The sequence below is a fragment of the Tachysurus vachellii genome, chromosome 24, assembly GCF_030014155.1.
Source record: "Tachysurus vachellii isolate PV-2020 chromosome 24, HZAU_Pvac_v1, whole genome shotgun sequence".
NCBI lineage: Eukaryota > Metazoa > Chordata > Actinopteri > Siluriformes > Bagridae > Tachysurus > Tachysurus vachellii.
The window spans coordinates 5,049,801-5,062,280 of record NC_083483.1 but is presented as its reverse complement, the minus strand read 5'-3'; the positions used below and the strand labels follow the sequence as shown (position 1 = coordinate 5,062,280).

Here is a 12,480-nt window from a genome sequence, read left to right as displayed (position 1 = left end):
GGGCAGTGAATGCTTGTCTGGTGGTACAGAGTGTGTGTGTGTATATGTGTGTGTGAGTGTGTGTGTGGTGCACTGCTCAGGCATGCTCATCTAAGTTACTATCAAAGGTGGCCTTGTTCTCTTCATTTGTTATGTCTGTATCTTCGATGGTGTGTCACTACATACCCTCATGTCACTTGGCAAGAACAAACGAATGTTTAAGAGTAAAATATATAAAATAAAACAGTTCTGCAAACTGCCTTTGGTTGTGTGACTGCAAGAATGATATTTTAACAAGTAAAAATATCTTACATTTCTTATCATGAGATTCTTAGAAATCAAAATTCAAATTCAAAACCAGTTCATATTTATAAAAATAAATGTATATATATATATAAGAAGATTATATATTATAAGATAACATATTCTTAAAAAAATAAGAATAAAAATAAATTCCATTTAATATTTCACGCTTTTACTCATTCCCATTATTTAATAATCTTCCATTTGTATATTTTTAAATTTGTAATAGGAAATATTTGATTATGTTCAAGATATTGTCACTTGTTCTTCTTTTAGATGCAGTTTTTTTTTTTATGAGTTTCTTTAAAATCTTCAGGTAACCTACCAGGTATTTGGCTGTGGGCGGGGCTACTGAAGGGAGGCGTGTTCAGGGTGGGGCGGGGATTGGGTGCAGAGGCCTGGTGAGGACTGCACCGCATGGCACTCCTCCTCAACTGCTCGGAGAAGGCCAGTGCTCCTGGCTTCACAGCTTCTTCCAGCTTTTGTCTATGACCTGAACACACACAGGAACAGCCCAAGAGAGACAGACTTTTATGGGACTTATATAAGGGAAGAAACTGGAAGACGATTAGACGCGTCTCACTGACAGGTGGCTGAAAATGCACAAAAAACTCACACGGCTATAACCATCCTTGTTCCGAACGCTTCACTGCCGTAACATACTTCTCCCTCTCATTTTTCCAGCTTATTTTCTGATTCTCTTTCAAACGTTAATAATGACTCCCAGAACCTTCTGAATCATCTGCTGTCTATCTCATTGTTATGACCCCGCTGGTGTAGTGGCACCAGAACAGAATGTTTCAGTTAGATGAAAAGGAAGCAGCTTGGCAGGGCCTGTAGTCTAAATGCAGGGTTGAACGGAGGAGAGATGGAAGGATGAAGGGATGGAAATATCAGGACGTAATAGCAGAATGAAATGTCGAGTATATGGTATACGCCAGCATATAGAAATTGAGATATATAACAAAAACAGAAACAATAAGATGAAACGTTTTCACCTCAGAACCTGATCTTTGTGAATATGAAGCAAATGGGAATGTAAGAGTTAGCATGGATAAACAGAATGAAGTATTACTCCATCTGGTGCCATGCTATTCACTCTAGATTTCAGAGGAAGGAGTGTATTTGTCCATGTGTGTGTTTTTGAGATTTGTCTATTTGTCTATTGTAATTAGCCCCAAACACCTACAGATCTACAGCTTCTGTTAATGTTCAATATTCACACATCAGAATGAAGAAATGCTTTAACTGTGGTATCGTTGTTGTTGGTGCGCTGGGCTGAGTATTTCAGAAACTGTTGATCTACACAGACTTTACACAAGTGGGTAGAAACACTGTGGGTAGAAACACCTTGTTAATGAGAAGAACGGATGAAAATATCCAGATTAGTTCAAGCTGCCAGAAAGGAAATAGTATCTGAAATAATCACTCTGTACAACCACGATGATCAGAAAAGCATCTCAACATGAACAAAGCATTGCGATGTGTGAAATTTCAGGAGATCAACTATTTCTAAAATACTCAAAGCAGCCGATCTAATGCTAACCCAACAACCGTGCCACAGTTAAAGTCACAGAGATCTTAAAGCTCTTTATCTCTATTATAATGTTTGATGGAAACAATAACTGAAGCTCTTTGAGTCTTCATGTTTTTGTACACTGTTCTGCTGAGACATGATTGGCTGATTGGGCAGTTGCATGAATGAGTTCCTAATAAAGTGGACAGTGAGTGTAGTTACAGTTTATTGCCAAATACATACAAATGCTTTAATCAAATCTTAGTAGGCTGTTACTTCAAACAGAACAAGGAAAGCTTTGTAATCAAACTACTATTGTGGTGTGTGTGTGTGTCTGTGTGTGTGTGTTTCTCTGTGTGTGTGTCTGTGTGTGTGTCTGTGTGTGTGTGTGTGTGTGTCTGTGTGTGTGTGTGTCTGTGTGTGTTTCTCTGTGTGTGTGTCTCTGTGTGTGTGTGTGTGTGTGTGTGTATGTGTCTCTGTGTGTGTGTGTGTGTGTGTTTGTGTGTGTGTTTGTGTGTGTGTCTGTGTGTGTGTGTGTGTGTGTCTGTGTGTCTGTGTGTGTGTGTGTCTGTGTGTGTGTGTGTTTCTCTGTGTGTGTGTCTCTGTGTGTGTGTGCATGTGTCTCTGTGTGTCTGTGTGTGTGTGTGTGTGCTCTGTGCATGAGCTCTGATGACGAGCATTTTGCATGTTGATGTGCTCTGTACACTACAGAGTCCACTCCCAACTGAGCATGAGTGTCTGCTCCTGACCTCACACATAGACAAGCAGGAAGCAGGAGGGATTAATGATTGCAGGCGATGAAAGAAAGGAGGGGGGCATAAAGGGACAAAAAAAGACAAGTCTCTCAGCTGTGCGAAACCATCAGACACACTTGCCTGTATTCTCATAGACACATGCACACTGACACGAGAGGAGGAAGTCCTCCTGAAACCAGAGCTGCTGTTCGAGGACTTTGAAGAAGAAGCCAGCAGTAGCTGAAGCCTCCATATGGCAGCGAGGCGCCGGAATAACGGACTGGGCGGGAATAGCCCTACAGCTTCCATGAGTATGAGGGCGGGGCATGATGTGCTCTCACATAACACACTATGGTGCACACACACATACACACACACACTTCAGCCCCTCATAATGAGCAAAGTATATACCTATGATTCATAAATCTATGTAAAAAGGGTTATTTAAACCAATTTTATATTAAAATTGTTTTATTTTATAAAATTGTCAATTTTATAATATTTTTATTTTATCGCATTTAGATATTTTTTTTTATTTTTTTTATTGCTGACCATTGTGTAAAAATTGTGGAAAATTAAAATATTAGGATATTAACTTAAAACCATTTATGTGTGAGAAAAACACCAAACAGCCTGATTAGTAAACTGGGACCAGTCAGTATTATTAGCAGGCTGTAGTGGTTTACAGAAGTACACCGCAATCATCTGCAGACCTCAACACCCTGTTTCTATTAACATACCACCAACCACCACATTAGCATAAAAATCTGGTGGATAACCATCAACCACAGTAAAACACACCTAACCACATACACACACTCCCAGAAACATGCTAAACTCATTTCTTCCCAAGAAAGGCATTTAAAATCCAGAAAATATTTGTGATTTTTTTTGTCTGTTTTTTAAAACTTACGGCGGGGTTCTCTCGGTCCGTCCACCGTAATCTTGATGGCTCTCTGATAGGTGGCCACTTGAGGGGGGTTTGTGAATACCGTGATAGTGAGAGTAAAACTCTTCCCTGAGAGAGAGAGAGAGAGAGAGAGAGAGAGAGAGAGAGAGAGAGAGAGAGAGAGAGAGAGAGAGAGAGAGAGATGTGACAATCAGTGTCAATGATTTTAATGTGTCAATGACTCAATCAGCTGGACATTACTATTAAACCTGTACACATACACATACAGGGTAACTGATTTATGTTCATGTCACAGACCCAAACACACAACATGGTGACATTATGAGTAAGAGACAGAGATGAGGCGAAACGAGAGAAGCAGCAGTCAGACACATTGACTGTCTTTACTCCCCATAAACACATAGACAGACAGACTGAAATGCTAGACATCCTTATGCTAATCCACACAATTACACACACACACACACACACACACACACACACACACACACACACACACACACACACACACACAAATATACCATTGGTGTCTAGCAGTTTTAGACAAAAATGTTAAGATTCAAAAAACAGATTATGATCGTTATTTAAAAATGAACAAATTAATAAATTATTATCATTATTATTATTATTATTATTATTATTATTATTATTATTATTATTATTGTTATTATTATAATATTATTATGTTGTTGTTATTCTTATTTATTTATTTTATTTATAGTTATAGTATAATTATAGCAATAAATATTTAATCCCTCTAGGATTTTGCTGCTTTTTTATGATTGTTGCAGCTAAAAATACCTTTTTTTACGGTGGCCGAGAAGTGCAAAACAAATTAACAAATCCGAAAACACATTAACAAATCCGAAGACAAATTAACAAATCCCAAAACACATTAACAAATCCGAAAACAAATTAACAAATCCCAAAACACATTAACAAATCCGAAAACAAATTAACAAATCCCAAAACACAACGACAAGTCAGACAACCAAAAAAACGGTAGTGTATCGTTTTTGAATGGAAACTTACCGATCATTGGACAAGACACCTGTCACTCAAGATATACAGGTATGGAATCTTATGTGTAATGTGTAAAGTTCTCCATTTAAATATAAGAAAATAACAGAATTAATCCACAGTAATCCATTACATCCATCCATTCCAACTTTTCCCTGTGGCAGACTGTTGAACTTCATGTATACTTTGAGTGACAGGTGTCTTGTCCAATCACAAACTATACCAACCGCTTCCGGGTTGTCTGAAATGTCGTTGTGTTTTCTGATTTGTTAATGTGTTTCGAATGAAAGGTGTCTCGTCCGATGATGGTAAGTTTCCATTCACAAACTATACCAACCTCTTCCGGGTTGTCTGACTTGTTAATGTGTTTTGAGATTTGCTAATTTGTTTTGCACTTTCCGCGCCACCGTATTTTTTTCTTTAAAATTTTTGCATTTTTGTTGAAAATTAATTAATTTGGTGAAATCGCAAGCAGAGGATTCTTCTTTTAAATTCTTACCACTGAACACACATATGTAATGACTTTCTATGATAGCTGTGCTCGCATTTGTTACATGTTAATTGAAGACGGCTTTGTCTAAACACACGTTGTGATGATGTCTTAGTCCAAATCTGAGAAAATCTGCATTCATTTCGGAAAAATGACAAAGTTGCTCGATTTTGTGTCGATTTCTAAAATCCTGGAGGCGGTGAATAGTTGTTTGGTTTCTCTCGGTTTGATTTGCCCAATTAATTCCTCTTTTCTCAGTTATTATTTTGTGACAGAAAAAAAAAGAAAGAGAGAAAGAGAGAATCCTTGCAGCATTGTTACGCCTTCTCCGTCTCTCACTTATCACTCATCACTGTGTTGATGGGACGGACCCTTGGGGTGTTTCTGACGCAGAATCAATGATAGCTTAAAGTCACAGCTGCCCATAACACAATGCCACACACACACACACACACACACACACACAGATGACCAGACAAGCGGACATACACATGCTCAGACAAGCAGACCTGAGTAGATCTCCCAGCTGTTCCCAAAAATCTGATAAACTACCTTGACTACACACACACACACACACACACACATACAAAGAAAGAGCTTAGCATGCTTAGGGTAGAGCTGGAGCTCGACAACACTCTGTGTGCTATTCTAAGCCGTGTTTCTCTTCTTTCAGTAATGACCTCGACACAGACATGGCTGTGTTTAATAATTATACTTCAATATTCCTGTCCAAGCAGAAATGAGTCTCGCTTCAAAATAAAGTGTCAGCTTTTATTCAAATCAAATTCCTCTTAGACCTCGGTTTTATTTTAGTGAACTGACTGATTGGCTAATTCTTTCAGTTTGACTTCCGAATACTGAAATTAAAATAATTTCGATTAAATCTTAGTAGATGAAATTTCATCTGAATTGCAAAGATGTCCAAAATGTCATAGTCATATTGTCACATTCTATCGACTAGAAGCTATTTAACTGAGTTATTTAATCTAGGAGTTGTGTTGTTTTCATGCTAACTGTAACTGTGTGTGAATTCTATGGCTTAAAATCTATTCAGAATTCTTTTCATGTTACTGCATGTTAGCTGATTGATAGCATTAACAGTGCCGTCCTTCATTTATACATTATAGATCTATACAGTATAGAACTGCTACACACCAGCTTCTAAATCTATGGCTTTAAGAACTTAAGTAAACAAATATTCTGCAAGGAATGTTCTCACAAATAACGCAGGTTTGTTAATAACAGCTTTGTTGTGAGTGGATCACCCAAACACACACACTTGCACACACATACACCCAAAAACACACCCAAACACACACACACACACACGCATGCACACACATCCAAACACAAACACATGCACACACACAATTACACACATACACATACATTCAAGCAGGAGAGAGACATTCTGTCTGGGAGGAGCAGAAACTCACTGTCCAACCAGCCAGGAAGTGCACAGTGTTCCTTAAGGGGATGTCTCCCCACACACAAAGTCTGTTTGTGAGCTGTGTGTGTTTGTATGAATGTGTGTGTGTGTGTGTGTGTGTGTGTGTGTGTGTGTGTGTGTGTGTGTGTGTGTGGACCGTTGCCTGAGGACTGCATGTGACTCACTAGTCCATCCGTACACAGACTCTGAGGAAACAAATGACAAAGAAAAAGAAGAAAATAGAGGTATAGATGCAATGTAAGAGAGACAGATGCTGCCTTTGTTACTGCTTATCGAACACCATCAGTGGTCTTTCAAGTGTAAGTGTGTGTGTAGGTGTGTGTGTTGTGTGTGTGGGTGTGTGTGTTTGTAGTTTACATTTCTCCCGCTTACTTTAAACACTCTATCGCATTTTTGCCACCCACACTAAAATCGTTTCCATCACTGTGGAGAGCAGCAGCTATCAGGTACACACAGTGTTTACACCACACACTCTCACACACACACTCACACACACACACACACACACACACACTCATGCTCACACACATGACAACAGCATATATTTACACTGACTGCACACATGAAGACTTAAAATCAAACGCAGGCAATCACAAGCCTACACACACGTATACAAATAAATAATTTACACACACATCACAGGATAAAAGACTAACACATGTGTTGAGTGTGACAAGCTCTGGCATGTGTGTGTTTCAGCCAGCTGCAGGTAAGTCAGGTGGGTTCTATCAGCTAAATCATATCAGGACTGTGTGTGAATAGACCCCTGTGGGACTCCTTATTTCCCAGAAGACCTGTTTGTGTGTGTGTGTGTGTGTGTGTGTGTGTGTGTGTGTGTGTGTGTGTGAGTGTGTGAGAGTGTGTGTGTTAAAATGCTTTGACTAAACTATTTGTCATTATGAAAACAGATTTTCAGATTTCTCTCTCTCTCTCTCTCTCTCTCTCTCTCTTTCTTTCTTTCACTCACTCAAAAACACATGCACGCACACACACATGCACACATGCACACACTAACGTACATTATTCATTAATGTTACTAATAGTAACGTTTTTTTCTTTTATTTCCATTACATATACTTCCACCATTTTAAAAATAGCTGAATTGATCATGGAGGATATAAATTTCATAAGCTTGCAATACTCAAAGATTACACCACCGGAATCAGATAATTAGCCACACAGCTATAATCCCTGCTTCTACAATAATAATGATCTAAATTCAAGTTGTGTCAAATAGCAGAGTGATGATACTCTGTTATCTGTGAGACAGCAGGATGATAGAAAACACTTGCACCTGTACCAGACATTAGTCTATTTGGTGTATATATGAAAAGAGTGGAGCTGAACAGATGATGGTTTGAATCAGTAATATGCTTATCAATGGCTAGTCACTTGCTACATTTTGGCTGCACCTGACTGCGAGTCACATCGAAATGTCTATTCATGCAAATCCAAAAAACAGGTTACAAGAATATTATTATCATATTAATCATTATATATAAAACATATAACATTATTATAGTTATCAATATAACCTCATATATTATTAGCAAATAACCTCATGTGTGTGCAAATATTATTATATGTGTGTATGTCTCTGCGCGCGCGTGTGTGTATGTGTGTGTGTGTGTGTGTGTGTGATTCTATGTGTTTGTGTGTTAGGAGAAAGTCAAAGAGAGATGTGTATAGGTTTTAGACAAGGCTTGTCATAGATACAGAATACACCAGTTATGTCTTTTCTCTGCCAGCTCAGAAAGTGAGAAGTTAAAAAAAGCAACACACACGCACACACACACACACACACACACACACACACACACAATGAAAGTCACATTAATCTACATCAGCTGCCCATTAAGTGCTTACCTCTTCCGCTGCGACCCACAAAGCGCAGGTCATTGAAACGGGCCACCTGGTTCTTAATGGCTGCTGTGGCATTGCGGAGTTCAGCTGAGTAATTCTCATCATTTCCTGCCATCACTGTCACCAGCGTTCCATCAGGGATGTCGCCAAGGGCAACCACCTATAGTGAGGTATGTCCAATAATACATAATTCCTCAATACAACGTATTATTATTATTATCATTATTATTATTTATTTATTTATTTATTTTTATTAAACCTAATCCAGTATTGCAGGATGCAATATTGTTGTTATTATTAATAACAACAACAATACTAATAATAATAAAATAAATAAAACAAATAAAAGTATATAATAATTATTATTATTATTATTATTATTATTATTATTATTATTATTATTATTATTATTATTATTATTATGTGTTTGTTGAGATACCCTGCATTACATTGCACATTAAGTTGCTCCATCCTCGGCCAGATGCTATTGAGTTACAGCTCTTCAGCTCTATAAATATCTTTATGCAGGATTTCACATGTGAATATTCTGATGTCTTTGTGACCCGTCGCTGTTATTCAGCTCTTACACAATAATATTCCTTTGTTCAGTAACTTTCTCTATATTGCATTAATATTTCTCTATCAGCACACTGGTGATTATTTCTGTCCAGATCGAGTTGTTTAAAGCCTGTGTGTGTTAAAGGGCTTATTCAGGGCTGTTTGTCACCGAACACACAGATTTTCTGGGATTTCGCGGAAAATTGATGCAGAACGATGAAAGAATTTGAAATCCGCCTCGAACACCGTCGTCCTCCAGCTAAATAAACAGTAATGCCAGATAAGCAAGTCATTACTGAGGGGGATTTCCTCCAAAATTGTTCGGATAACTTCAAGATTTGTTAAATAAAATTCTACCATTCAATAAAAAAATCCAAAAATTAGAATGACGTAATAAATGTTTAACATTTGGATTTCATATAAATTTCATGTATGGTTTGTTTTGAAGAATGTAAACTGTGTCCCAGGATTCATTTGTTAACAAAGGTCATTTATTTCAGACAATTTAATGGATCATAATTTTCACGGCAGTTAAATAAGTAAAATGTGCAAATCTTAAATATATTAATTACAGCATATTACAGCATTATTCTGTTAATTAAGAATAGACACTTAGATATTTGAACTCTTATTAATCGGATAATTAACTAATAACAAATTGGAAAACAATTGCTTATGACTAATTCCATGCAAGCGCGCGCACAGGACATTTTGGGTTCAGTTCAGTCTCCTGACGCGCACGAAGCAGGCTGTGCACAGTGAGTTGTGTTGCTCGGTTACCTTGAAGGCGATGGGCAGAGTCTTGTTGCAGCGCCAGTGTGTGGGCAGCACAGAGCACAGGAAGTTGGGACTGTCGGTGCGCACGAGCTCTCCCGGGTGCTCGGAAAGGACCTCCATGCTGCGGTCACACATGCGCAGTTTCCCGCCGCCGCCCTCGTGCGCTCCCATCGCGGGGAGAGTGTCGGTCATCTTCCCGGTGCCCAGGCTGGAGGAGGGCGGTGTGAAGCGGCGGTGGGGGGCCTGGTCTGTAACACATGCACATGGACACTCCTTATAATCTCATACTGCCAGACTGCTAATCATACTAGAAACAAACACAAACAAATTGTTTTTGGAATATTTTCATGATACTTTGGAAAGTCACGTTAATATATAAAATGCTTCTTGTTGCACAGGCTTTAGAAATATAAATGGTTCCGAAAACAACTCTCATTTTTAATATGAACACCGGTTTCTATAAAAAAAAATCAGTAGTGGAAGGTTTCAGACGACTTGGCAAATGGCAAAAAGGAATAAAATAATATTTTGTGTGTTAAACCTGATCATTGAAATAAAAATGTTAAAACAACACAGTCTGATCATCTGACGCATAAAATCCCCAAGAGATAAATCCACTTTTTCATTTGTGTCCAGCTGGATATAAACTCTAGAGGCGGTAATTCAACATCATTTAGCTTTGTAAAAAAGTTTTACAATTTCAAAAGACAAGAACGTGGATCTCTTGTGTGGGGTTGTGACCCCGGTGACATCCTGCAGCAGGGCGCGTGCCAGAATCGTCTCCAAGGCGCATGAAAGCATTGAAACCGCGGCGCTGCTCCTGACAGTCAGAACGGCCTCCTGTCACTCAGCCAACCACAATCGATGCCACATGAGTGTGGTTAAGAGGTTTTAGCTGCTCCGCTCAGCTTACTACTGCTGTGTCCTCTCCAAATACACCAGACACGCGGCCAGTATAAACGCTTCTACAGTGCGCCGCACAACAGGAGCAGCATAAAGTGTGTGTGTGTGTGTGTGTGTGTGTGTGTGTGTGTGTGTGTGTGTGTGTGTGTGTGTGTGTGTGTGTGTGTGTGTGTGTGTGAGAGAGAGAGAGAGAGAGAGAGAGAGAGAGAGCTGCGCCTGCACTTTTGGAAACTTTCATGGCGCACACCAACTCTATACAGAAGCATGTTTACAGTTTAGCAAATGAATATTTATCGTCAGTTAAATGAGGAAACGGTCACCGCACAAGACAACAGTCGATTTAAGTCAACCAGAGGAAACTCAATATGCTCCATCACATGGAAACTCAGTGTGTGTCACAAAACAAATGAAACGTGTCATACCGTATTTGGCGTCCCAAAGGAAAACCATTGGTATCCTTATATGAGGCTTTTCCCTTTGAGCTCCGTGTAAAGCCGAGTCTATAAAAGTGTTTTCAGCAGATGGGGATTAGACTGTTGTTAGTCTGGACAGCGCGCGCTTGTCTGTCTGCGTCCGTGCGTCCTGCGGCGATGAGGAGAGTTTCAGTGCACTTTTTTTTAAAGAGTCCACATTAAAATGTAAGACTTGCACTCACAAGCTTGTCAGTAAACACGAGTCACCGCAAACACACTTGTCCTTTACAAACTTTTAAGCTGCACAATTCGGGCACTCCGACACACGTCCCGCGTCTGGTCACGTGTAGACACGGTACTTTTAGTTCGTCTGCACGATCGGTCGTATTATTTTTAGCAGCTTAAGGAACGCGAATCTTTTGGATGATGTCGGGACGTGTAGCTCCTGTAAGGTCGCAAACACACCGCTGGTGTGATATGAATGGATCTCCAAGCTACGGGCTGCTTTTACTGCCGTTGGGTTGTGCAGGAATGCAGCCCTGCACAGCTGATTTGCATACGGGAGCCTGCGAGAAAACACCATTGGCTAGAGACAATTGCTTCTAGTAGACTCGTCCAATCAGGAAAACGTCCGAAGAGAGCGAGAAAGTCCGACTTATGACAGCCAGAAGCGTCAATGGAATTCCTTGCGCTGGCGCGCGCCTTGATCGCGACATTGTTAAGTTTATTTATTTTAGTTAGGAAGCAGAGTAACAACAACGCTTTTCCGCCCTTTTCATCACATTTAGGAATAACTGTGATTAACATCTGTCAAAAAAAGCTAGTTGTCCAGTGATTCACGTACCCGAGCATTTGAAGTTGAGGAGTAAACCCAGTTATTCCATTCCAGTGCATTTCCTTCAGATGTCGTTATAGGAGTTTTAAGACTTAACATTTCTACTTAACATTTCTGCGACTCTATCAGGAGCCATGGATAATCTGTTAACACGCTGCCAAAAGGGGGCAGCAAGCGACCTCCATGGTTGCGCGCAGAAGACGCCTGTTCCAGCGGTTCTCTTCATGTATGTAAACCTTCCCCGACATCCTGGTCGTGTCTGTTACCAGATGAAATCGGTGTATTTTAACATGTTGATGTCGGTTACCAGTCTTAAAAGTCTTGTAGAGGCCAACATGCTTCCCAGAGTAGATGTTTGGACGGGTGTTGAGGAAAGAATTTCCCATCTTCATTATTTCTACACTTCTGAATTTACCTTTGCGTTTTTAACTGGCAGTTCTCTTACAACTTGTAGACTGCAGACATGCATAAATCCCAAGAAAACTCTTTGTGTTTTTATAAAATTCCATATAAAATTCCAGGCCTAATGCCGCCTCTGATTAGTTATTGTTCCCTTTCTTTTTAATAACTTTTTAATAATTCCATTTTGGTTTGCCATTGGTTTGGGTAAGTACGCCATGCTACAAATACAGCCATTAAACGTTTAGATGTTTAGATGTATCCACTTTCAAATCATCACCTAGAGTCACAGTTAAAGAAGAATAGTGGATTTAGTTGAGATGAGAAAGC

The 12,480-nt window shown here is 39.4% G+C and overlaps 1 protein-coding gene across 9 annotated transcripts in view; it reads right to left on the bottom strand.

The window, feature by feature from the left end:
• The window catches only part of runx1 (RUNX family transcription factor 1), a 38,833-nt gene that overhangs the window by 8,245 nt on the left and 18,108 nt on the right, over window positions 1-12,480 (bottom strand). For 5 of the 9 annotated variants that reach the window (XM_060860075.1, XM_060860072.1, XM_060860077.1 and 2 more), the window contains 4 exons: window positions 9,604-9,848; window positions 8,269-8,425; window positions 3,446-3,550; window positions 608-775 (listed from right to left, as the gene is read on the bottom strand). In XM_060860075.1, the coding sequence (XP_060716058.1) occupies window positions 608-775; window positions 3,446-3,550; window positions 8,269-8,425; window positions 9,604-9,848 (675 nt within the window). Of the gene's footprint in view, window positions 1-607; window positions 776-3,445; window positions 3,551-8,268; window positions 8,426-9,603; window positions 9,849-10,296; window positions 10,708-10,925; window positions 11,511-12,480 lie in introns of those variants that run through there. The other 4 variants (XM_060860076.1, XM_060860078.1, XM_060860080.1 and 1 more) reach the window with 4 other exon arrangements.